The sequence below is a fragment of the Mastacembelus armatus genome, chromosome 14 (assembly GCF_900324485.2).
Source record: "Mastacembelus armatus chromosome 14, fMasArm1.2, whole genome shotgun sequence".
NCBI lineage: Eukaryota > Metazoa > Chordata > Actinopteri > Synbranchiformes > Mastacembelidae > Mastacembelus > Mastacembelus armatus.
Window position 1 is genome coordinate 14133801 of NC_046646.1, and position 26790 is coordinate 14160590.

At 38.8% G+C, this 26790-nt stretch overlaps 1 protein-coding gene across 2 annotated transcripts in view; it reads left to right on the plus strand.

Moving 5' to 3' along the window:
* tmem132e (transmembrane protein 132E) overlaps nucleotides 1-26435 on the plus strand; it is a 279565-nt gene extending 253130 nt beyond the window's left edge. For both annotated transcript variants that reach the window (XM_026327515.1, XM_026327514.1), the window contains exons 6-9: nucleotides 3815-4020; nucleotides 9573-9852; nucleotides 20399-20593; nucleotides 24228-26435. In XM_026327515.1, coding sequence (XP_026183300.1) covers nucleotides 3815-4020; nucleotides 9573-9852; nucleotides 20399-20593; nucleotides 24228-25298 — 1752 coding nt within the window. In that variant the 3' untranslated portion in view covers nucleotides 25299-26435. The remainder of the gene's footprint in view (nucleotides 1-3814; nucleotides 4021-9572; nucleotides 9853-20398; nucleotides 20594-24227) is intronic.
* The last annotated feature ends 355 nt before the right edge of the window (nucleotides 26436-26790 follow it).

Consider the following 26790-nt stretch of genomic DNA (forward strand, 5'->3'; position numbering starts at 1 on the left):
AGAATCACCTGCAGATGCAACACAGGAGCAGAAGCTGTTTGTGCACTCACCTGTTGTATTTTTACTTTCAAGTAGCCTCAGCAGTGTCTTCATTCCTGCCCACCACTGGGATAATTACCACATCAACATGGAAAATGTTTTAAATACTTTGCCAAATTTTTGTAAAAACCTTTTCTCTGATTAGAGGTGATCAGGGAGCTTGCTCATCTGCCGCACATATCATGTAACTGTAGCAGATTTCCAGTCCAGTATGTTGCATGCCACCATCTTTCTCTCTTGACCTTTCCTTCTGTCTAATAAAAGCTAAATGTCCAATATACTCAATAAAAGTGAAAATATGTACTGTGCTCTTCTGTTCATCCGTCTACAGTACCAAACCCTGGACTGAAGTCAGAGGAAGCATCAAAATTGGACATTAGATTGTTGATGCTATTACTTCATTGTAATTACAAATCCTTGCTCATATCATAGATTCCTTGTTGGTTTTCTTCCCATTTCGTTCAGACTTTGCTGGATTATTAATGAAAATGTGAATTATGAATTTTAACATGAATTTTTAATATCTTTTCTTGTCATCTCTGTCTTTTTTATTTTCCACCCACACAACCACTAATCATGTCTCTAAGTGACTAAAATCAGATTTAATCAGTTTCATGTCTGCACATATCAGCCTTTAGTTTATGTTCATCCTGGTCACTGCTGGTGCTTTGGTAGTTTGGTAGTGCTTTGGTGTTCCCAGAACAAACATGGCACATCAAGATCACTTTACGTGTCATGAAGTGGACTATAAAGCCTGTGAGATGTTGTAGGTTTTTGGAAGAGCTTTGAAAAATCTGAGAAAGTAACTGTACAGTCATTGACTTGGGCTTGGAGATTAAAACATTTTAAACATTGTGGAACAAACTTGGAGCAGGCTGCTGGGAAGGTGTGTGTATTTGTCAGGCTGGGAGAGTACAAAAGGGTGATTCAGTGATTCCTCGTCCACATATCCATCAGGTGGATGGATATGTGTGGACATCTGCATGCAGTACAAAATGTAAGATCACACAAACTGTACTCACTGCAAATGTAAACAGGTTCACTTTGTACACTGTATGTAACACTGTATTCCACATCTTTTGTTTTGTTCTTGCTAAGACAACAAACAATAGAGATATTTTTCTTACTGTCAGGAACTCGCTATTATGATTTGCAGTGTGCATGGAACATGTCTGCACAAATAAACCCCCGGCTGTACAGTATTATTTATAGCAGCATGTCTACTGTCTGCAGCCATCCTGGAGTAAATGCATTATTCAATTGCATTATAGAATATGTGGATCCAGTGATTTGGGCTAGAACACATATCTTGGAATCTGATTTTGACTATTTTTTTAAAAAGTAGCTTTTGCAAATCCTCTAACTTTGTAAACGTTATCATAAATACTAAATTGCTGAAGGGGCCAGATGTAAATAATAAGACGATGTAATGGCATTACATCTGCTCTAGATTGACTCTTTTATGAAATTAAATTATGGCTCAAGTTGCACACTGAATTATGGGAAAACTGTATTAAGAGTGCTATCCGCACAGAATGTGGATGAAGACTCAGAATTAGTGCTTGTGTGTGAATGGTCATATCATAAAAAAAAAAAAAAAAGACATTAAAGCATTGAAGAACTTGCTTGAAGGACAGAAGCTACTGCCTTTACTGAAACCGTTTGGGAAATTAATTCAGTTAATGTTATGGAATAAATGTGTGAAAGACCCTTTGGTGTCTTCACCTTTATTAACCCACCCTCTCTTTCAGTCTGCATCATGTGACCAGTACACGAACGAATGCAGGCAGCACTAGCACTTGTCTTGATGATCTGTCTCCACCCAGGCAATCTGCTGGCACCATGAAAGATGCCACAGCGCATTAGCAGCAGTGTGATGGCATGTGGTGGCTCAGTGTGTGAAAGCCCTCCTCAGCAAGCCCCCACAGGGCCACTGATACCCAGAGTTGCAAACAGCTTTTGACTTGCAATTAGCTGGCCAAGTTTATCAGCAGCAATAGCCGCGGGGACTGAAGCAGTGATGCAGCTAGGGCGCGTTTTCAGTCTGTGTGTATGTGCAGATGCATGCATATGTGGCTTTAGAGTAGAAGGGAGTACATGTCAGGCAGGTGTTTTGAGCTCCACAATCGAGAACAATTTATCAATTCAGCTGGCTGGGGTCATTGTATTATGTTACTTCTTTTTCTGTTTTTTATAACTTGGTTCACACAGATAAGGCTGCACATCAGCAGATAGACAGAACAATAACACACAAAGGCAGAATACTGCAGTAGCCTATAAGGTCATACCCTGCAAAATTGCATTAACTGAACCAGAGGGAAAGGCTGTCATCTTAAGAAGTCCTTCCACCCCCCCACCCGCTCCCCCAACTCTGGCCTGTCTGCATGGAGGGGGAATTATATTACAGACCTCCTCCCAGTTATGATGAATCCCCATCCCTGAGAAAACTGGCCAGCCCGACCTCCATTTGCGGGAGATTAGATCCTCTGATTACAATGCCAGCTACCTCCCATCACTAGATAAATCTTCAATGTGAGCCCAAAAGCAAAGCCCTCCAGATCTATTGCAGTTAATAATTTAGTTTTAGAAAGGGGACAGGTATTTATGATAATTTAAATTAAGTTGGAGATTTTTGACTAGATGAGTAGGCTAAAGAATGTTTTTAAGTTAAAAGAAGCATTCACTAAGACTTAGATTTTGAAATTTTCCATATATCAAAGTCATAGTCTGTGTTGTTGCAGTGTCACAAGTCACATAAAAAGTGAAACGTGTGAACACGCTTATTAATGTTCCTTGTAGGCGTTATGAACTAAAGTTTGTGTGAAATGTGTCACTGCTGTGAGCCTTCATATCATATGAATTGTGTGTTTGCCTAAACTCTTCGGTTGGCATATGATGCATTTTGAGTAATTGTTCACAGATCATTAGATTAGGTTTAGGACATGGTTTGAATCTCTAATTTGCACTGTACATGGTTAACAAACACCGGGCTACTAAGAAGCTTTAATTTGACTGCATAAAAGATGCAAATTAGATGAGAGAACAGCCTACAGCCAGTAAGCATTATTTACGGCAGTGCTTCTCAGCACTGTGCCATCAAGACCAGAGTGTGTGCAGGTTTTTATTCTGACCAAACGTAGTGGCAGCTGATTTTTACTGATTCGTTCCACATCTCTGGGCAAGGCTGGTGAAATCAGCTGCTGTACTGTTTGGATGGGATGAAAACCTGCAGGCTCTGGCGCCACAGTGGCACAGGGCTGAGAAGCACTGGTCTACTGGTCTTTGGAGTGCTACATATATCAACATATAGCCTATTTTAAAGCTTTGGTTCTACCATAGTTTTTTGAGGTATCTTTCTCTCAGGTTTCCACACAGGTTTTGAGATGTCACTAAGACTGCCATCAAGTTTTGATGTGGACTGTTTCTTCAGTAAAAAGTGGTTTCTGAGTTATATAAAGTAACCAACATAACGATGGTTTGTATTTCCTCTGTTTTTGTTTTTGTTTTTAAGATTTTGCTGAACTAGCTCTTTAGGACAAAATACAAGTTCTGCAGAGATGGTGTCTGGGCCGTGAACTTTCACATCAAATGCAAATACCTAAGGAATCTAATTCTTTGCTTTATGTCAACCTTGAAATGCTCTATGATGAATTGTGGCATTGACAGCTACATCCGTACTGTGCTGTATATCATTGCATGTCAGTTAGATGCTCTGCTACCAACATGATCATTACCATATAGATGGTCGCTGACTTCTGACCTTGATCTGTCCTAGGTGTCCATGAATTGTGACTATGTCTTTGTCAACGGGAAAGAGACACGGGGCTCCATGAATGCAAGGGTTATCTTCAGCTACGAGCACCTGAGCTCACCACTGGAACTGACCGTCTGGGTGCCCAAACTTCCCTTGCAGGTGGAACTTTCTGACAACAACCTTAGCTTCATCAAAGGCTGGAGAGTACCCATCCTGCCTGACAGAAGGTGAGGCTCCACTCTACACAGAGAGAATCAGTTATCATGAATGTAATGTAACAAGAAAAATACTGTTTGATGCAATGTGGATTTTATTTTCATATCCATTTAGCATTCCTCCCAGTTCACAGACCAGCATCCTACTCTGACATTACATTCTGACCATGATCCAGTGCAATGAGGGAATATTAGAATCACTTTGGGGTTTTGCTTTAAACTAAAATGGTTGAAATGATTGGACTAAATTTTTGTCTGATTGTCTGACTGTTTTAGTTTCTTTTATGTCAGAATGCACTCTGCAGAAATTCTGCATGTCTTATTTTTGTGCATGATTAAGAGAGGACTCATTACATTATCCAAAGAGCATCGAACCCTGAAGTCTTTAATACATCAGAACATTAAACACTGAAAAGCAGTTCAGCCTTCTCTCTGTCATCCACTTTAAGTGCCAACAGATCTGCATCGTTGTCATATACAGGAAATCTGAATCCAGTTTATCGACTTTGAGTAAGTACACAGAAAGCTATACATGATCAATATTGGCTGCAGTTTTACAATCATAATATTTCTGAACAAAGGAGCTGGTAATATGGAGTTATCCTGTGTTCAAAATGATGGTCAGAGATGAACAAAAAAACACTGTTCCATGAAGCAGTACATTGTTGACTTACATGTGTTTGGTTGTGCAGTAATACTGTATGTCCATGCATTCCATATAATAGTGACTGTATATCTACACCCTTCTTCTATTCTCTTTATACCTGGCCATTCTTAGGAATCAAGGCCAGTTGTGTGACAATATTATAGAAGTTTTTGTTCAGAGAAGGAATCCAAAAGGCAATAAAAAATTGAATGACTGATTTTATGCAAGCCTTAAAAAAATTACACTTTTAGATGTGGGAAAAGTGGCGCCAGCAAGAAATTAAAGTTGATCGAGCCTGGACCGCAGTGAAGAATGCGGTCTTAAGTTAAAGAACCTAAGTTCATTAAAATATTCCAGCATTCTTGTCATGCATAGAGCAGTAACAAACAGACCCACAACCCTTCATTTAGGAAATGTTTAATGGGAGCATTAACACTCATGCGGGTGGCTGCTGTCATCGTTGTAGGAGTACATCACGGTACACCAAATCCATTTTTGCCCAAGCTGAATACAAATGGCATGTTTAAGGAGTTGTTTGAAGAATGAAGGTATTTCCAATGACCTAGAGTGCTTGGAAAACATCTTGCATAGCCTCATTTTTCAAAGATCCCCAATGAGCTATAATGGGCAATGGATGGTATATTATTTTGACGTGCAAAATCTGTCTTAAATCTCCATTTTAGCACCATTCATTCATGTTTTTATAAAAGACTCAGCCTATTAAAGTAGAATCCTGCAGATGAGTAATCATATATGTGTTCTTGTAAGATTTTTAGACCTCGTTATTTTGAATGGTGGTTGCCATTTGTCCAGTGTTTACCAGACCCCAGGGTTTGCCAGCAGTCTCATATGGTATAACTCTCCTATAACGATATTACCTTTGTTATTTGACATTCCCTGAATATCAATAGTTGTACCACTTGTTCCAAGCAAATTGGTGCGGCTTTAAAGTTTGTTTCTCTAAAGTATGTATCTCTGCAATTCTTCCAGCCCATTCTCTATGTATATCACTTCCCTTGTGCTTTTATGAAAACAGTAATCAAAGGACGCTTGTGAGGTATTTTAGGTTGCTATCAATGCTACAGAGACAGGTTCTAGAAGAATTCATTTCACTACAGGTGAAGCATTTCTTTCTCGCATGCTGTCATTTGGCTTTACTGAAAGTATATAAATTTTTTTTACTTTTCCCTGTAGTTCTTTTCAGCAGAGGAAAGTGCAGACAAAGCCTCCTCTCATTATTCTCAACAATGCCACATGCAGACTATTGACGTCGCTGATACTGAGTAGAATGGCCTTCCCACAAGTGTCTTTCTATTTTCAGTGATATTTCTGCTGGTGATGTTGGACACATCTTTTAATGTATGCAATAGATCATGCTTTGTTTTTCTGTTGCCTGATCCATAGTTGCAGCAGTATCACAGGAGGGCTCTGTACTATTAAACATGAAATATGCTGCATTTTTACACCATAATGACAGTGGATCGAGGGTAGTGGGCTGAAATCGTGTAGCTTGAACTGACACCGTCTTCTTCAAAAGAGATTTTATTAATATTATTTTATATTTTGAACCTGTTCTGACTGGAGTTTCAAGTTTTTTTGTGGCGTATAAAGCAACAACCTGGACATCTGCCATTAACTAACAAAACAAAAAGCAGTGCCAATGACTGCATACAAGGCTGGCCAACAATGGACAGACAGCAACAGGATTTATGAGAAATCATCTTCTTTTTGAGGAGCCGGCACTAATAGCACTGGCATGAGATAGCAGGTTCTTTTTGCCTCGACCTTGGTCTTGTTTGTTTGTAGTCATTAGAAAGTGTTGTGATTATGAATTAGATTATGTTTTCTCAAAGCAATGTAAATAATACCTCAAACTAATAAGGAAAATAAGAGTTCTTATAGAATGTAATATAGCTCATTAGTTATCTGAGACACCGTCCACACTAAATCACGACGATTATCTGCATCACTCTACTAGAGCTGCTTTATTTTGTGACTATTAGACTGAATAATTGCCTTTTTACTAACATAGTCTTCCCATCTCTCACTCTCTTTTGCTTATTGTCCTCCTCTCAAAAGATCTCTGACTCTCCTTTTTTACACCACCTCTAACCTCTCACATTCCTTCCCTCACCTCCTTAACTCTTTTATTTTTATTTCTGTTGTGGTCTTTCCATCCTACGTTTCTGCATTTCTGCAAAGTGACACATTCTGAACCTTAATGCACAGCACGGTCTCTTGGCCTGCATTGGGCCTTTGCCATAGTGCAACAGAAATGCTCACTGGCTGCATTATCCAGTAAGATGCTCTAAAAAAAGAAAGAAAGAGTAATCGGGCAGGCAGCTCGTGTGCGTTGAAGCTTCAGCTTGTAAGGTTGTATCAGAGACTCAAATAAGAACAGACAATATTCTTCTGGGAGAGAGAAAAAAATATCAACCTTATTTTCAGGTATAGACTGAGGAAGGTAAACTTTCACTGACCTAAGCTAAGAGTTGAGACTGCTTGACAGAGACAGAGAGAGTCTTACTGTCTCATTAGGTTTTTCTCTACCTTTAACTGAATGAGTAACTGAGTGTGCAGTCTACTGTGCAGTTAACTCGCTTACCTTCGAAGTACAACAGGAACTACGTGTCCCGAAGCTACACTGTCAGCCTCCAACACACAAAGCCATAGCAGTAATGTATGTATTACATATACATCCAATACATATATATGTGTGTGTGTGTGTGTGTGTGTGTGCGTGCGTGTGTGTGTGTGTGATAGAAAACATACATTACTTGCTTTGATCAGATTTGGAGTTACCTCTTAGACATGCTTTAATAATTTAGTTTTCACTTTTATAAAGTCGATGGGCTTTGAATCCTGAATATGATAAGATAAATCATCTATGGTTACAGCTATACAACTTTTAGATCATTGAAAATAAGCAGAAACTGTTAAATGATTCAGTGTCAGCAGGATGAGCAACAATATTTGTCTAGTGTACAAAATGTCTCTAGATTCTCTGGATTATATCTCAGTTCAGGAAAGAGGGAGGATGTATAGGTGACAGGTGTCACCACTGTCTTCTTGAATCACACACATGTGGACACTAGACAGGCATTTACATTCACATTCATACCTGCTGTAAGGGCTTTTTAGGGCTTACAGCAGAGAGAGGCTAACATGTGTTTGGTGTGTGTGAGGTAATCAAAAAGACTATACACACACACACACACACACATATATATCTATATATATATATATAGATATATATGTACATGCACCTGGGGTTCTGTTTTTCTGATAAATGAGACCTGCTATGAATAAAAATGCTTCAGATAGTCCAGGCACATTTAGATGAAGCATACTAAAGTTTCCCTAAGTTTTTCTAAAGCCACCCTCTGATTTTAAAAATGCATTAAATAGCTCATATGCTGAAGATATTTCTGTGGTTGGTAAATCAACGTAAGAAAAAACTGTTTGATATTAAAATTAGACTCTGTAGCAGCCCACATGTGCTATTGTGTCTAATTTTAGTAATTTTTCTCAATAATAATATGGTAGGCAAACCATATGCATATTATAACCCATAAATAGCAAAACTGTACAGTGAAACTAGGTTGTATTGCTATTTGAACACCTGTTTTGTTTGTATTGTATTGTTATCACAGTTTGTACTAGTGTAATAGTACAAACTGATAACTAATGTAATCAGGCACTCCTTCTGCATCTACCCGAGTTTTACCATCAAGTTAGTCATTTCCATTTCATTACAGAAACTGTGAAAGTTTTTTTTTTAATTCATTTAAAGACACAAATATAACCAGCGATAGACACAGAAGTGAGAAGCCCTAGTGAGAAGCCCTAAATCAAGGCTTTATGGAAGGCCCTTGTATTCCTAAACACCCTATAAACTGCCAGTACAAAGTTACAGGCAGAGCAGAGAGCTGAAATATTGGTGGGAATGAGGAGGTATGGAGAGGTAACTTGCTAAGATGAATTAATAATCACCCCCGGTAGGAGGGACAGGTGGAAAGGTACATGTAACAGTACATTTGACTGTGGAGGGAGTGTATTCTAAGCATTTATGAGACCTGAGGACAGAGATGCTTAACCTAATAATCGGGCCTGTTCCCTGAATCAGTGGGTAGGATATATACTTTGTCGGTGGCTGACAGCCCCACTGCCTTCCCTGAATCTAAAGTTGTTTAGATAGTTAAATTAAAGCAAAGATTAAGCAGGGAAATGCTTTGTAAGGAGGAACTGGCAGACTGTCAAGCCTGCTGAGGAAAGTTGGGTAACTCATACATCTTGTTGTAGAGCAGATTGCACTCAGTAGGGGATGCACCTGGCATGTTTAACCCTGCTGCCCAGGGCTCCTGTGAAATAAGGAGGGCATCATTCCAAAACTCTGCTTTTTGGTGCTTATCTCCTTCCCTGCTGACAAGGAGGACTTTTTCCTCGTCAGCGCAACATCAGAACAGATAATGTAATGGATTTGTGTCGAGCGGTGCCGAGTTTCTCATCAGTGTTATGATGTCAAATTATAAAATAAGTAGGGATCCTTAAGAACAGAAGGCATAAATTGAGATGTAGCATAATGCCACAGGGCTGAGCATAATTTAGCACCAGCTGCTCAGTTTTATAAAAAAAAGTGACATGTTATGATTGGTAATGCTTTTTTAGTTTTAACATTTTTATCAGTGGGTCTCAATCTTTCTGTTGGCCAAATCTGCACACACTTGTCAAAATAGTGGGTGAGCTTAGCTTCCCAAATTTTCCACCTCAGTTGCCTTTCTGCAACTCCACGCCTGCCAAAATTAACACCTACAGCATTTTGGATAGCACTGCTGTTTCTTTGACACCAGATAAATGAATGTTTAATGCACTTTCATTCTCTGCTTTCATTATATTTCCTATTTTCTTTCTGCCGAAGGAGCACCAGAGACAGTGACGCAGATGACGAAGATGACGAGCGCCGGGTGAGTCGAGGCTGCACTCTGCAGTACCAGCGGGCCCTGGTCAAGGTCCTGACCCAGTTCCACACCACCTCTACAGAGGGAACCGATCAGGTCATCACCATGCTGGGACCCGACTGGCAGGTGGATGTCACTGACCTGGTCCAGGACTCCCTGAAAGTGGCTGACCCTAGGATAGCGGAGTTGGTGGACAGGACTGTTCTGGTGGGCCTGGAGCTGGGCTCCACGGTGCTGAAGGTAAATAAACCACCTTTTATGTGTCAGTGCTGAGAATTCACATAAATCAGGAGTGAAAAATGATTGTGTCTTGTATATGAAAAATGATTCATCCTGGTTAGAAACGTTAATAATGTTAAAAGTTTTAGACATCATTTTTATGGGCTGTGCTTCCATCAAAGTCGTGAAAATATATCTCAGATATTTGGAACATGGTGACACCACTATAACAAAGTTAGACAAGGCAAGAAAAATAAGCAGTCAGGCAGGGTGCAAACAAACCAACAGTTCAGCCAGATTATCTGACCATAACACACCTGACGTATTAGTTCCTGTGTGCTCAGGAAAGCTATGGTTTAACTCCAGAAATGGTCGATAAGTTCTGCTGGATTGTTGCAACAGACCACTTAGGTAGTTATTTTACCATTTGTCTTTGTTTCCAAATAAGTTTAGCTAACCCGGGGGTTGTTTTAAAACCTGTCTGACGGTTTAACTGCTTGTGTTTCTTGCCCTGCTTGACATTTTTTGCCATGTTGCTTGATCTCAGCAGTTAAGTCGGTGAGTATTATGTTAAAATTAAATTTGGGAAGGATGCCTTAAGCTATGAATATTAAACTGGAGTTGTTTGTGCAGTATTTTCATCCCAACGTTTCTCTGTTGATCTGTGCTTATTATAAAACAAAACCATCCTAGTCTCTGTATGTGTATGCTGAGCTGATGTCCACTTCTCTGAAGTTTAAAGCGCTTCCAGATGTAAAGTGCATACAAATGCATCAGGCGAGACAGGTTCAGAAATCCTTATTAAGGAAGCAGCAAAAGCTATGACTCCTGTGCAGTGATTTACTGATGCTTCACTTGTCATTTATGGGGACGGAGAGAACTCACGGTTGGTGAGAGTTTTGATCGCCATAAAAAGATCACAGTCTCAGCCTGTCAGGAGAAAGAATAGTTGCCTGATGGATGCATCTGATGATGGTGAAATAGAGAGGAAAGATATAAGTCACCAATCCATCATTTTAAATGAGCAATGGATCATTTGTGATCTGTTGAAAGGAATGAATAATTATACATCAATTTACCACCACACGTTACTTGCCACATTGACTCATAGCAATTGTGAATATAGAAATAAATAAGTTGTTCAGAAATGATTTCACCCCTCAAACAACTTTCAAAGATGGACTGATCTGGAACATCACAATAGAGCTAGTGTGAAGATGTGAGACAGGACTATGAGTCTACAGCCAAAGCACAGTGATGAGTTTTAGATCATTTCATGTTGGTTATTTTAACCATGACAACGAAGGCCATCTGACTTTAACAAAGTACTTACTTTAACCCAAATCATGATTTTACCCTAAACCAAGTTGTTGTTGTACCTAAACTTAATCAAACCTTTACTGGCACATCATAAAAGAGTTATTTTCAGCAGGTACTTTTTAAATAGGTAGTGGAAAGTATTCCTATATGGTTATTTAGGTTGTCAACTTGTTGCATCTACCAGAGGTTGAGATGTTTCACCAATATAGTGAAAAATTTAATCTGCTGGTGGTGTTCAAGAAAAAGTCAGAGGAGTTGTAAAGGTTTATACTTTATAGGCATTGATAATCAGCATCAATGCCTATAAAATTTCTTAGTAATTGACCCAATACATTTTGAGATATTTCAACACTGCTCTCCATTGAGCCATATCACTAAATGGCTAATGAAATTAAATTTTACATGTCTTTGCAGGTTTACAAGATGTTTACAAGAAGTTAAAATATCTCCAGTTTGCGGAATGTGTTTTACAAAGAGCAGTGAGCAATGTTATGCTGAATTTCTGAAAATGCACATACATTTTAGCAATGATCATCTTACTGAAATCTTCATTGTGTCTGAGGATTTAGAATATTCAGGGAGCTTCTTTACAGTCTTTTTAGAAGAGTTTGGGATAATTACTGTATGTGTTTATAAGTGTTTTCATGTTAAAATTGACAGGCACATTTAAAGAAAAGGCACTGAATGGAAAAAAAATATCTGCAGAAGAAAATTGTCCAGTAGCTGTTTTTAATTGCAAAAACTTAGACATGGACAAAAATGAATGTTCCTTTTTAAATTCTCAGACATTATGTATTTAATATCCACAAACACCTAATTCGGTTCAATTCAATTGTCTTTATTGTCATTGTATAATATAGTATGAAATTCAAACATTCCCTTTGCCCAAGGCTTCCATTTATTGTAATCATCTTTCAAAAGCAGACAACAGTGTAGAAATGAAACTGAGTTTAATCTATAGAATCTTTCATCTCAATGGAAAGTTCAACATTTATTATATGGTGTTTGAACAGTATAATAGAGTCTATGTGTCTCAACATTGTGATCCCTATTTAAATGTTAACATCCTAGATGATAAGAAATGGTGTCACTTAAAGAAGAAAAAAAAAAAGCAGCTCAAGGATTTTATTGTTATATACAGCAAGTTCCACCCACAGCATATGCATATAAGTCAGTCATCTGTTTTGGGCATACCATAATCATAATCACATCTTTTTAGAACAGAAAGATTTACATTATCTATGGAACTCTATAGCTGAAACGATAACAAATGCAGAGAAGTGTCCAAGTTCATTTGCTCTCCTGACAGCTTCGCCACATGATCAAATGCAACATCCATATCGTTCATGTATTGAAATATTCAGGCGTATAGACACTCGCTTTCTCAATATATGTATAGGTGCAATGTCAAAATAAAGACTGCTTCCCTCTGTACATGCACAAAGGATATGGCTCACAGAAGCCTGTAGCTGAAAATACACACATGTAAGCCTCTCATCACAGCCTCTGTCCCAAGATGTCAGATACGCTAGAACAGTGTCTTATGTCTTAGAATATTTGTCATGTTTTATTCCTTCTCTTCCTACCTCTCGATATGTTGATCTGTCCAATTGCGTTTCAATGTCCCCCTAGAAAGTAGTTTACCAGAGCAACTATCAGGGACACTAGGCAGACTGTTGTAAGGCTCTGTAGCTGTCGAGGGAACCTGTGATGGTGGTGTAGATGTTTATTTTACAGCTGTTGCACCCACTTACTTTGCAATGTGGGAAGCTGTGTAATTGGCTGTAAGTTTACAGGATGGTAAAAGTTGAAAGCAAGGGTCATGTTTTCATTTTTTTTTTACTCTCTTTCAAGAGTTATTACACTTGTATTTCATCATTCCATCCTTGTTGGAGGAGAAGCACTTTGTGTTTTGTGCAAACAAGCATAAAGAGGCAGGATACATCTCAGTGCTCGTCAATGTTAATTACACTGATGGAAAGTATAATGAAAAATGCCCATCATGTTTACTAAATGAAAGTTAGAGCTTGTAGAGGTAAAAGCCTAACCAGACTAAATTGATCTGTTACTAAAGTCCACAAAAATGGATCATGGTTCTATTTGCTAAAGCCCTTCTTCTGAATAGTAATTGTAATTTGTTGGGAGTTTTCTTTATAGATGTCATACACAGGTACCACATTGTTAACTGATGCTGTCAGTTACATGCTGCTGCTTATTCTTATATATATATATATATATATATATATATATATATATATATAATTATTTATTTATTTATTTATTTATTTTTGCACAAGGGACTTTACTACGTGCAACAAAAAATATTACTAGTGTCTTCTTTTTTTCTATTTTCTTATTTACACACCAAGAGAATTTCCAGCCAGGAGAAGCTATTTGTACGTTTCTTGAAAACAAAGATAAAACTACACAATGCATCTTCTCACCTTGGCAGTCTCAAGTGGTTTGAAGAAAAAACTGTCTGAATTTTGCTTTGAATATACTGGGTTCATATAATGTCACATTGATAAGATTTCCTCCCAGTTTTCCAGTGAGGCGCAGACACTATTTTTTTTGGGGGGGGGGGGTACAGTGTGAATCAATAGTCTCAGTTAATGTGAAGGACATACTATTATTGCTGCTCAGCTTTATTTGAAGTACTTTTATTTACAGAATAATATTGCAACTTTGCAGCTGCAACTTTGAACCAGCTTAGCTTCTTTTGGGTGTAATAAAGCATTATGAAAGTCTAAATTGCCTTCTGCAGATCCATGCATTATCACATAGGGTGAGATGGAGCTTAGCTTTCTGTGCAAAGACTTTCAGAGGAACCAAAGGTATTTTTGATCTCTTCTCAAGTTGTGTGATGTTAACTCCAAAGTGATATGTGCAATTTTCTGCAGATGTTTGAGGATGCTTTGTTGTCTGAAAGTAGACTTGTTTTCCAAAGGTGTTTCTGCTACAGTAGACAGCATAAGGAGTACACGGAAACTACAGCTTGCATGAATAAATCTTCCACTATTTATTCTTGTGCACCAGAAGTGTGATATTTTTTGGGACGCAAAGTTTGAAAATTGTAGATTGTAGTAGACAGAAGATAATATAGTGTGATGCAAGTAATATGCACTAGCATGAGTGAGTGCTCATCCATGTTTAGAGAAGAGTCTCTGCTGTTCAGTGTCAATATATTGTTTAGACATCATTGATTTTCTGTTTGCCTTAAGTATCAGTGAAATAGTGCCATGGTTTCCTGTGAAGGGCACCAACACAACAGCACACGCAGCTACACACAGCTGCACACTCAACAGTGACAAATAGAGAAGCTGCTAGGTGAAGAACATGTAAAGTGTAACTACTTTCGTGCTTCACTTCACTTTCCCTCCCTGCAGCACCAATGACATTCAACTGGGAGCTGGGCTGGAAGGACCTACGAAAACTACAGCTGACCTCTCCTCCTGGAGGAGAGAAATGCAGATGTCAGATATGAAGCAAATTTTTCATTCATTACTTGGAACAGCTATAAATCAATATTCATCCCAGAATGTTAAATTTGGTCAAAACGCCTCCATTTACTCTGACAGGAAACACAGCCTTTTGAGGAGTGGAGAAAGTATTTTGGAAGAAAAATGGGCCAATTCACTTCAAGAAGAGTTGTTCCTTTCACCAGCCTTGGCCACGCACAATTAGGATTTTATATAATCCATGACCCTGACCCAAGTTTCAAATCGTTAATGAAACTGGCCTGCTGAATGTAACAGGAAATCACCGGCAAGGTTATATGTAAAACTTAACAAAATGTACTAATGAGATTTCAAAAATGGCAGCACAGTGGTGCAATGGTTAGCACTGTCATCTTACAGCAGGAGGGTTCTGGTCCCAAACCTGCCGATTGACTGGGATGTTTCTGTTTTCTCAGCGTCTGTGTGGGTTTTATCCAGGTTCTCTGGCTTCCTCCCACAGTCCAAAGACAGCAGGTTAGGTTGGCTGGCAACTCTAAATTTCCCATAGGTGTGAATGTGATTGTGAATGGTTGTCTGTTTGTCAGCCCTGTGATACACTGGCGACCTGCCCAGGGTGTACTCCACCTCTTGCCCAGTGTCAGCGGGCATTGACTCCAGCCAATCGATAGGATAAGCAGTACAGATAATGGATGGATGGATGGATGGATGGATGGATGGATGGATGGATGAAGTGTTCCACAACACAATTAGCAGTGTTCACATGTGGGAAACCAGTGAGGGACCATGTTTGGTCACAGTGACTCCATAAAGGGGGCAGGTAATTTGAAAGGATGCTGTTAACCTTCTGCATGTTGCGCCCTCCCACTGAAGCTCATCACTGGCAGGTGAAGAGCATCTCATGGCTGTGTACACACACCTCAGGCAACAGCACAGACAAGCACTGCAGAGCCAAACCCCTCCAAAACTAACGAAATTGCAGTTTAAATGTGGTGTATGTAACATTGCAGTGATATGCAAAACATTTGGCATCATCCCCTTTCAATCAAGTAACTTTATCATTGTTCCAGAGATACCATGTTTAGCCAGTGCTTCACCACTGGACCAGAGATCTTGTACTTTTATCTGGTTACTATGTTGATGTAATTACAGTCAATAATACCACCTACACTTGCTAGAGGCTAATTGTCCCAGAAGGTTCTGTGGGAGTTTTCCACAGACACTGTGGGAAACTTTTACCACATTAACTGTGGTAAGGGTAACTGAGGCAATCTGAGGAAAATGAAAAAAACTACTTCCTGAAGTTTATCAGCAAATAACCTATAGAATAAGTCACAAACATCACAAACTGATAACAGTCAAAGAGAAAATCTTTCTCCTGGGTTTTGTTTTTGATGTGACAAAAGCTTGTTTGGAGCTTAATTTCCTTTTGCAAGTGCCAGCAGTTCTTCACCACTATTACTTTAAAAGCAGAAGACTGCATCAGTATCAATAGAATAAGCAATAAACTATACAAATTGCCATTTTCAGTTTTTTATACTTTATTTTTTAGATAATTATTTGGAGACCTAGAACATCTGATACAAACCTATTGACATGGATGCTGTCATGATTCTGCTCAGCTTTTGCTGAGCGTTTTGCAGAGTGACCCAATCTGTGATTTGGAGCATCTGTAGCTCATATTTGTGCCAACTAATAATAACTTTAAAGCTGACAGTTTCATCTAACTTGAAAACCAACGCTGTTATTAGCTCCAATGGGACTACTCAGCTTCAATCAATTAAAAAAAAAAGTTTATTTTATTTGTACATAAGAAAAGTAAGATATAGGAATATACTGTATATTTTTCCATTGTGCACTTAAATTTAAAGACAACACTGACACTGACAACACCCAACATCTGTGTTGGGTGACCATACAATGAGTCACATCCTACATTGTACATTACATTCAGCAAGTTAAAACTGCTCCAGACTGGTTGCTCCTCTAAAGAAATTATTGTTCTTGTCCAGCATGCACAGAATAAGAAGGCACTGTTATAGTACATTACATTGCTAATATGCTGCCAGGAGCAGGTGATGTCCCTTTTTAACATCACTATTTAATTGTGGCACCATGGCTGAGGCAGTTAAGTGCAAAGGAACAGTATCTCATAAATAGGTATGCACCCTTTAAACTTGCACATAATATGAAGGAATGAATCTTTCTGCATGCACTTCTAATATTTGCTTTTTTCTTGCACATTCAAGGCTTTTTATATTTTGGTAACTGTGGGAACTTCTATGAGCCATCTTTAACTATCACAGGGTAACCCTCTTATCCCAAAATATGTCTTTGGGTTTTTTATTGACAAAAAAATAGAACATGTTTTATATTCCATCATGTTTCTACTGTGTCTAAAATTGTGCTTTTTTTTAATCTGAAACATTAAAAAGCTTGTGTTCCAGTAGATTTGAGGTAAAGAAGCTATATAACATGCATATGTAACATGCGTAAGACAGATTTATGTGGTTTCTGAGGGTTTATGTGTGCCAACTCAAGCAACATAAATAGCAGTGAATGGGGGAGTTTCAAGCATTGACACCAAGCCTGCACTGTGTTGGAGTGTACTTGTAGTGACAAAGTGTTTCTTTTTTTTTTATTATGACTTTTCTTCACGACAGTTCAAAAATAAATGCCTACACAGTATGATACGTTTCCAGCAAGGGTCATAACCTTGAGCAAGATTAGTTTCTGTGATTATATTGTTTAGTTTGAACAATCAATGTACAATCTGGTGCAGCTTTAAATCATATTTTGACATTTGTACATGATCGGCAATATTGATTTAAATTGTGTTAGATTTTTGTTTAGTTTTACTTTAATTGGCCCTGTGAAAATATCAGCTGAATGGAATGTGAAATAGCAGAAATCAATTACAAGTTTTCACTGGTGAAGGTGTATTCAGTCTGACCCCAGTAGGATTTATGTGAGGACATGTTTTTGCACAGAGGCTTTTTTGTCCTTCACCTCTGTGTCACTATTTGTAAAACTGCGTGTGATCTTCAACTCTATTAAGTCCCTTCTTGAACTGTATCTAGTCCTAGAAATAAAAATTTCTTCAGGCAAATTTAACAGAAAGATTTGAATTGAAACAGAAAAAGCTCCCATAGTGAGCATGATCCATCATGCAACTGAGCTGTCCTCATGAAAACTTCAGAAGTTTATTTAGGGTTTATTTTGGCCTTAGGGTTTTGCATGCACACTCATACATTGTGGTTGTGTGTGTATGTGTGTGTGTGCTGTATGTGGTAGCACGTGCACATTTTTGTGTGTTGCCCAGTGAACCATGGCTCTCCTTTCTGGCATATTATTTCATCACATCTAAACAATATGCATATTGAACTGGCTGCAGAATTTTGTTACTGGATAAAAGTTTTACCTCCTATTTTTAGCCCTTAAGCATTAACTATATGGAGGATTTCTTTCTATTCCTTTATGAAATGTTCCTAAAGTCTTTGTAACATTTTAAACATTTTGCTGTGATGCATGGCGTATACACTCCGATACAGTTCACACAGCGTGATGAGCAGAAATACAGTGAGGTAAAATATCAAGGGCAGAGAAGTCAAGGTACTGCAGGGGAATACATTCACACATAGCTTCAGCTTTCACACAGCCAACAGCAAGTACTTAAAGGTTTCTAACCATTAACCTCTGCAGAGTAAGAGGACATTTAAAAAACAGCATTACACCATTCTTATAGCTGTGCCACACAAAGTGGACTTCCGAAATATGACTTTTCACATCAGATGAAGAAGCTCTTACGAAGAAGCTGGTTCTGTTATGTGTTTTATGATATATTGCATATAAATTCTTTAAATGCCCTTAGCAAGGCCCAACATATAATGATAATGTCACTAACAAACACTGAGAGACAAAATCAAAAGCTCTGGAAAAGCTAGCCGTGAAACTTTAAAATATGTTATAAGGTGTAGAGCTGAAGAATTTTAAATAAACAGTTTGGAGTAGCCCCTTGCCTGCCCTAAGCACTGCTTTAAAAGCCTTGCAGTGATCAGGGAGTGAAAGCTAAGTTTAGTTGGCAAAATTCCTGAAACACAGTACCAGTCAAAAGTTTGGACACACTTTCTCATTCAATTCAATGCTAAAGTGTGTCCAAACATTTGACTGGTGGTATACATCATAGTATATCCTTCTTCTTTTGTTTGTGTCATGGTTTGTTAATTTCAAAGACATTATGAGAAGCTTATTGATCAATTACCTAATGGAGTAGTATGTGAAAATACAAATCAAGTCACCATAAGGACCCTTACTGAGGTTACAAAGAGGACAAACACTTGAACACATACAAATTTATGTGTTGAAATGCCAATTTTAAAAAGTAATTTTTTGCTAAACATGGATGACGAGCACTTAGAGCAGTTGAGAGCTCTTTATTTACCTTTATTGAAATTTCTTTTTTGACATAATCTATTACGTGATAAGACTATTAAGTGCGATCTGTTAGCAGGAATGGAATATAGTATTAATAAATAATTTGGCAGTGTGTAGTTTCTTAATCTTAGAATGAGCCTTTTAAATCTGCATAGGCATGGGTCCCCTTTCACGGAGCAGCCATGTTGCACTGCCATGTTTCTACGGTAGCCCAGGATGGACAAACCAAACACTGATTCTTGACAGGAAACAGGTTTTGTTTTAAAGGTGACAGCCACCGTACCCTCTCTTATGCCTGAAAACAGGTGGCATGGGGTGTGAGGGGAGCTGTGAAGATTGCATTCTCCAATATCACCACTAGATGCTGCTAAATTTTACACATTGCACCTTTAACTTAGCAAACACCATTACTGATAACAACAGTTATGGTTGAATTTAAGCAGACAATAAATGAACATTGTGTCCTCACAAGTGAGGGTGTATGTCATGTCAATAGTATATATATATTTTGTTATACAAATAAAAATTGTTTGGCAGCTTGCCACACTCAGGGCAGGTTGTTTATGCATGAGGAGAGGTTTATGATTTTGAGAACAAAAATCGGAATATATCAAGACCCTATTAATGTAAACAGACAACTGTTCACTCACTGTAATATGCCTCAAGACAAATTCCACTAAATCATTGTTAGACAAAAATACGTACCACTTAGATTTAAGACAAAAGCTGCACAACTGGGGAAGCTTGACAGAGCACCAGTCCATCACTGCTCTAGCATTACATACTTTTTGTTGCCAGCTTGAGTTATAAAATGATTTCCCTGTCTGACTTTAAGGACAAGGCCGCTGCCTCGCTAAGTGGTTCTTTGCTTTGTTCAAGTCCGTCATGACCTCTGGTTGCAATTGCAAAGTGAAATGACGATCTTTTGAAAATGCTCAAAGTACTGGGTGTAGAGGCCTGTCAAAAGCCTGGGATTACCTGAAGAAGCAAGACCAGCTTTAAATGGTTTTGGTGTTTCATGTGGTCACACTTAGATTGCCACAAGTGTTTCTGCTAACTGTCACACTTAAAGCATGTGGTGGCTGCTTCAAAGTGTACCTTGTTGTCTGGATGCTGATGGATTCCATCTCAAGTGTTTCTTTTTTGTTTGTTTTTCACTGTGATAGACAGAGCAGCATTGACACATGGATTCAAGATGCACTGGAACAAACAACAGGACAAAGCACTTTAATCCAAAATTGGCTTGTCATGGGCTTTATGAGCTTCAGAGAGACAATAAAGCTGTTGTCTATTTTGGACTTAAATGATGTCCCTCTGTCAGGTGGCAAAACAATAACAGAGCATCTTTTTCTCTGCAGGTGGAGTCTCCTCTGGCAGTTGATGCAGTATTGGGAGAGTCAGCATTTTCAGTCACAGACGAAAAGGTTTCCATCACAGAGCTGCGGGTTCACGCCATTTCTGGCCTGACCCTCTCACTGCAGCCCAGCCCTGGCAACAGCCACACCATGGTGGCCAAGGCAACTGGCCTCCAGACCCTCACTGCTCCCAAACAGGTACGGCATGATTTATCATGCAGTGCAGGTAAGAGAAATAACATTATACTGAGTCATGTTGTGGTGACAAGGATATGTTCTCACAGTCATTATGGCTGCTCACCTCCAGGATGTAAATGTAAACCATCCTAAAAATTAAAAAAAAGTGTGTGTAAATAGTTTTGATTCTCAGTCACATATAAACATTTTGTTTTCTGGAAAACATCCTGCCCAAAAAAAAAAAAAAAAAGAAATGTCAAACTCCACCATGTCCAGTGCTTCTTGAAATATTACAGTGCATCTTAGTCTGCAAAGGGCACAGCAGTACCAATAAAGATATGCAGGTGGCACCACAAACCTTGCTACATATTTATGAAAGCCGTGTGTGTGCTGACAGTAAAGTTATCATTTGTCTACCTGAGGTAAATAACAAGCATTAGTGCACTTTCCAAAATGCAGTGTTTTGAAACTCCTCCCAGCTAAAGCCACAAGCTCACAGGCACATATCAACATAATGTTAAATATATCTCATTTAGATGGATGGCACCAACACTGGAACCAAATTAAATAATAGCTTGTCTTCCCCCATTTCACAGCAAAATTCATCGTAGCTAGAGACTAACAAGTTACCTAGTGAGTCACTGCTTATGTTTACTACAGTTGGTTTGTTTGTGCACATTCTGAGTCAAGATGGGAAATAAAAATATAAGTCTTTTATTATCTTTTTAAATATCAACTCAAAGCTCAAACTGCAACTGAATCAATTTGGTGATGAATCATAGCGTGTCATATTTCCAATTAATTTGTGCCATTTTAATATTGGGTCATAGACTATGTATCTAGATATGTACTGTATAATCTGAGAGGGATAGATAAGGTCTAAACTGCTTATGTCTGACATTTGGTACTTATTGTGTTCCCTTTCAGTGGCTTTATCAACAATCAGGCACTTCTCACTAATAACATGTTTTCTGAGCCAAAACTTTTAAGCCTCCACCAGCATTGTTAACAAGGACACCAGATAAAGGAAGCTGCACTGAACTAATAAATATCATTGGTTCTGTTTTATTACAAACTCCATATTAGCAAAGTCTGACAAAAACACTTCTGATACATCCCCAGTGAGGAGTGAGAAGATGTCTGGGTGAAGCAGAAAAGTGTGTGTGTGTGTGTGTGTGTGTGTGTGTGTGTGTGTGTGTGTGTGTGTGTGTGTGTGTGTGTGTGGTTTTTTTTGTTTTTTTGTTTTTTTTTGCTCCTTTCTCTTCACACAGGAGAGAGGAGCTCTGCAAAAAATTAATTGGCAGCCCCGCTTTACCTAGGGAGATGTGCGTGTGTGTGCGCGTGCATGTGCATGTGTATCGGGGCTCTTTTCCTGCTTTTCCCTTTGATTGGCTAAAAATGCAACAGCAACCACATCAAGCATCAGCGAGAGAGAAGCAAGCATTAAATTCCAATTTTTCTTGCTTTCCGCTTCTTGGCCACCTTGAAATTTAATTATTGTAATGTATTGTCCTAAGTGCTCTCCAAGGCCGGGCCATAAAAGGCAGCCAATTCCTCTGCCGGCAATGCTCTCAGAGGACTACTGGAGCTATTTCAAGCCATTTGATTCTGTTTCAGAGGAAAACTTTCTAAATGTCCTCTATTACTCTAGAAATGAATGAAACACATAAACTATGGATGGGGAGAGTTGGAAAATCAAGGTCTTTTCGCATTATTCTCTTTTCCACATGACAAAGTTCAAGCCTTTCAGAATTAAGAGTTTCAGTAGTTTTGAAGGTTCATCATAAATCATTTCTGTTGCTTTGACTTTCTGACTGTTACTGTTTAAATGAGCAACTTAATAAGGTATTTATGAAATTGAATATTATTATATTTCATGTTGATACAAATCTCCCAGAACTATATTTCCAAGGTAGTTTTCCTGCATGTTTTATAATCCAATCTGTTTAAGTTCAATTTACATGTGCATACAGTTCATTGCTTGTTGCCATTAAGTGCAAATCTGAAAATGAGGAACTTATTATGATAGGCAACTTCATTCTCATACACTTTTCTTGGTGGAAATACACCAACTGCATAAATTGTTGAAATAGCACACTGAAAGTTTGGTAATAGTAATATGTACACAGTGCAAAAATCTGGATCTCAAAATTTTCTTCTATACATATAGAACTTTCATGCATTGGATCAAGATAGGAAACCAGGTATCAATTGTTTTTCATTGCAGAAGCACCCACACATTCCTTTTTGCCAGCCTTCATCAGCATGTATTATTTAAATCATGTATATCAAAGGCTGTTTTCATTCTGTCAGGCTGATATGATAGAAGTTTGGCTCCAGTTGGAATAGCACTGCAGCATATTAGTCCTGAATAGACTGGGTGTGCATCTGCTCTTTGCAAAAAAAAAAAGAAAAAAAAAAAGTTTAAATATTAAGAAAAAAAATACATAAAACTTGTCAGCTATCTTAATGGTTAAGGTTTAGCAATCTAAACGTTCAATCAAAACGTTGGCTACTCTGCTGCCAATGAACGTTGCCAGATAACCCCTGTGCAGGAATTGAGGTATTTTATCCACTTCCATTATAGTGGAGTATAGACACTGAAGAGTGATTAAAAAAACAATACAAAAGGAGAAGATCACACAAAACAAAACAAAAAGACACAAACCGGAGCTCATCATTTGAAGCACACGCTGCTTCTGTATGTGCCTTATCTGTCTGTGCTGCAAACCAGAGCTGTCTTATAGCCTTCAGGACAGCACGGTCATTCCTGCCACCGCTTCCTCCTCCGTGGATGAAAGTAGTTTGCTGGTGTGCACATCAGAGGCAGGCCGTCTGAGTGCGTTTTCAGGCTTGTTCTGAGCACATGGTACCACGGATGTTCACAAACACTCTGGAGATTTAGGGATTGGCACAAGTCCAGAACTTCAAAGGCTCGGTTGGGAACAAATATTCAAATGACGGTCAGTGCCATGAAAGAATAGGATCTGAACCAATGAAATATTCTTTGGAGAGATATACGCACAAGACAGACTCAGTTTTTGGTAATTTGTTTTCTATTAATGTAGCAAGTCTTTAAGCTAAAACTGTAGAATAGATAACGTTTTTGCCTTGAAGAAGGAGCTGTATTGCTGTCATCTACCTTCCCTCCATTCCATAAGAACTTTCAAACCTAGTATTTGTCTCTCACCTTGATAAGCTACACATTGTTAGGAGCACTTAAAGTGTGAGTGTGAAATTGTGCTACACCATTGCTGATATACCTACATGTTCATTATGTGTGAAAATATCATGAAACTGTTTGTCTTCAGGGCACAAAATGTTCTCAGTATTTATTGGATTTTCTCTTTTTTGTACAGAGAATTTTTCAGCTGTGGCAAAATCACTAATGGACAGTTACAAATTAGTTATTTTTTCTGTATTTATGTGCATAGTTCTCACCCATCTTTCCCATTTAAATGTTAATAACTGGCTAAGGACAGACAACCTCAAATATCTAACAAATACCTACTGCTTTTTATTGAGATGAGCAAAGTTTTGTCATATTGTTGTAGCCCTTTTATTTTTCTTTCATAGTGGAAAATTATTTTGTAGTGGTACAGACACAACCTTAAACCACAAACTTAAACTGCATTTCTCTGTTTTAATCTGACAGGAGGCCAGTTTGTCCTTCTGGATGCTTTTCAGTGACAACACAGCCGCCACTTTGACTTACTTTGATCCCAAAGACTACAACCTCAATGCCTCCACGCTGGATGACAAAGTTGTGTCAGTATCCCAGGAGCCTCAGCAACGCTGGCCTGTAGTAGTGGCAGAAGGGGAGGGATCTGGGGAGTTGGTGCGAATAGAGATGACTATCTGTGAGGCCTGCCAGAAGACTAAACGCAAAAGCGTCATTGCATCTGCCGCAGTTTATGTCAAAGTCCGCTTTGGCCCAGAGGACGACTCTGAGGAAGAGGTGACGACCGAGGGCGATATTGAGTTAGCACCCATCACCAGGCGTCCAGTAATTGATCCAAACATCAATGGAAGGATTTATGAGACATCTAATGAACAGCCTGCCAGTGTTCCCATTGATTACACCAATTTCCCTACTATTAGCAATCAGGAGAGGCCGACTGAGAGTGGTGAAGAGGAGGAAGACGACTTTGTGCATTCACCTCGGAACATGACCGACCTTGAGATTGGCATGTATGCCCTACTGGGAGTCTTCTGCCTGGCCATCTTAGTTTTTCTCATCAACTGCATTGTCTTTGTACTCAAATACCGCCACAAGCGGATCCCGCCAGAGGGTCAGGCCAACATGGACCATTCCCATCACTGGGTATTCCTGGGAAATGGCCAGCCACTGAGAGCCCAGTGTGATCTGTCACCACAGCAGGTGGAAAGTCCTAGTAACCCTTTGGAGGGTGTACAGACTTGCTGCCACGGGGACCACCATAGCAGTGGCAGTTCCCAGACTAGCGTTCAAAGCCAGGTACATGGGCGGGGTGACGGCAGCTCTGGAGGCTCTACAAAGGAGAACGGTGAGGAGGCCAGTTCACCCACCTCCAAGCGCAAGAGAGTCAAGTTTACCACCTTTACCACCCTTCCTACTGAGGAGCTGCCCTACAATTCCATCCCCATAGCAGATGAAGAGGACATTCAGTGGGTTTGCCAGGATATGGGCTTTCAAGACCCAGAGGAACTGCATGATTACATGCGCAGAATAAAAGAAATAGCCTGAGATAAGAGGCGCAGTGTGAAGCACTGCTCTCACCTTTCTAAAGAAACCTTTCTTTCTATTTTTCTCTTTTTCACCTAAGTGAAAGATTATTTTTCACGGACTAAAAGGCCAGCTGTTGTTTTGGTTAGGTTTGTTCCATTTAGTTTGCACAGTGCTGTAATCTCATACACGCTCACATAGAAGAGAATGCCAGGAAGCCAAAGACTTAACCAGAGGATTTCAATCACTAGAGACATCTGTATATTATGGCTATTGGTTTCACTGGGAAACTGGGCCATGGCCGGAAACAAGAGCTGCCCCAGCTCTTTTCTTTTCAGGATCCGAGTCTAGAAAGCCTGATATAGACAGGAGGGTGGAAGAGGTATGGTTTTGACTGTGCTTTTGCTGGTTCACCTGAACTCCAAACTAAGAGGCCTTTGATGAACAAAATCTGTCAAAGACTCTCATGAAGTTTGTGTTTAAAGATCATTTGTTTTTGCCAAAGTGGAGAAAAAGCGTTCTTTCAATGGCGAAACCTACTTCATTGTTCTTGGTGCAGCACACTCATGATTTGTACTCATGTTTCATTCCTTACATTTTTCTACATTTCATAGATGGTCAAAAGTAGTGTCCTACTAGTCCTTCTGATCCTGAACAAATCTAATGCCTTATGAAAATGGTCACAGCTCACATCTTATATCAGTAAGCAGGCACCCTGTTTTCTCACTATGGCTAGAGACAGTGTAGTAAGAGCAACTATGTAAAATACTACACCTGATCTCGAGCATGAGGTATAAATAGAAAAAGCTTGTGTTTTGTGAGGCTCTCTAACAGTGTTTGCATGGAAGAGGATCTTGAGGCACAATCAGATTTTTTTTTTTTTTTTAAATTTGTAAATGTTTGTAATTATATAATCATTCATACACATTAGAAAAGTAAATATGTTACCATGCATCACACGCATGCCATGTCAGGCCTACATACATATACATTTCTCTCTACTATATGTATATATCGTAACAAGTCAGAGTCGCCTCCGTCATGAACGTTCAGCAAGTAACTTACTCCAAGCTAGAAGGAGTGGGAAGCTAGTTAAATCTTGAAAATTTTATAGTCTTGTGGTGAATATAAGGTTCCCCTCAGTAATGTCTTGGCAGATCTTTAGCTTTTTAACAAACTGGTATCACATTTGACTGTTGGACGTGGGCATTTGCTATGCATCAGAATTGTAACAGATCTAATCTTTTGATGATTTATTTCTCTTCCTTAAGTTCAACTGGCCTCCAGGAAAATTTAAAAGAAAAAAAAAAAAACAACTTGTAGTTGGAAACATTCTTACTGAACTCTGAATCCTCGAATCTCTGCAGTAAATGTCATCTACCCATAAGAAGATTACTGAATAAATTATTGATTTTGCTTCTTCTTTTACATCATCCCATATTCTCATGCTGTTTTTAAACGCATTGTGTTATATATGTAGTCCCTGTTTCCTTTAAAAAGTTTTATGGTGAAC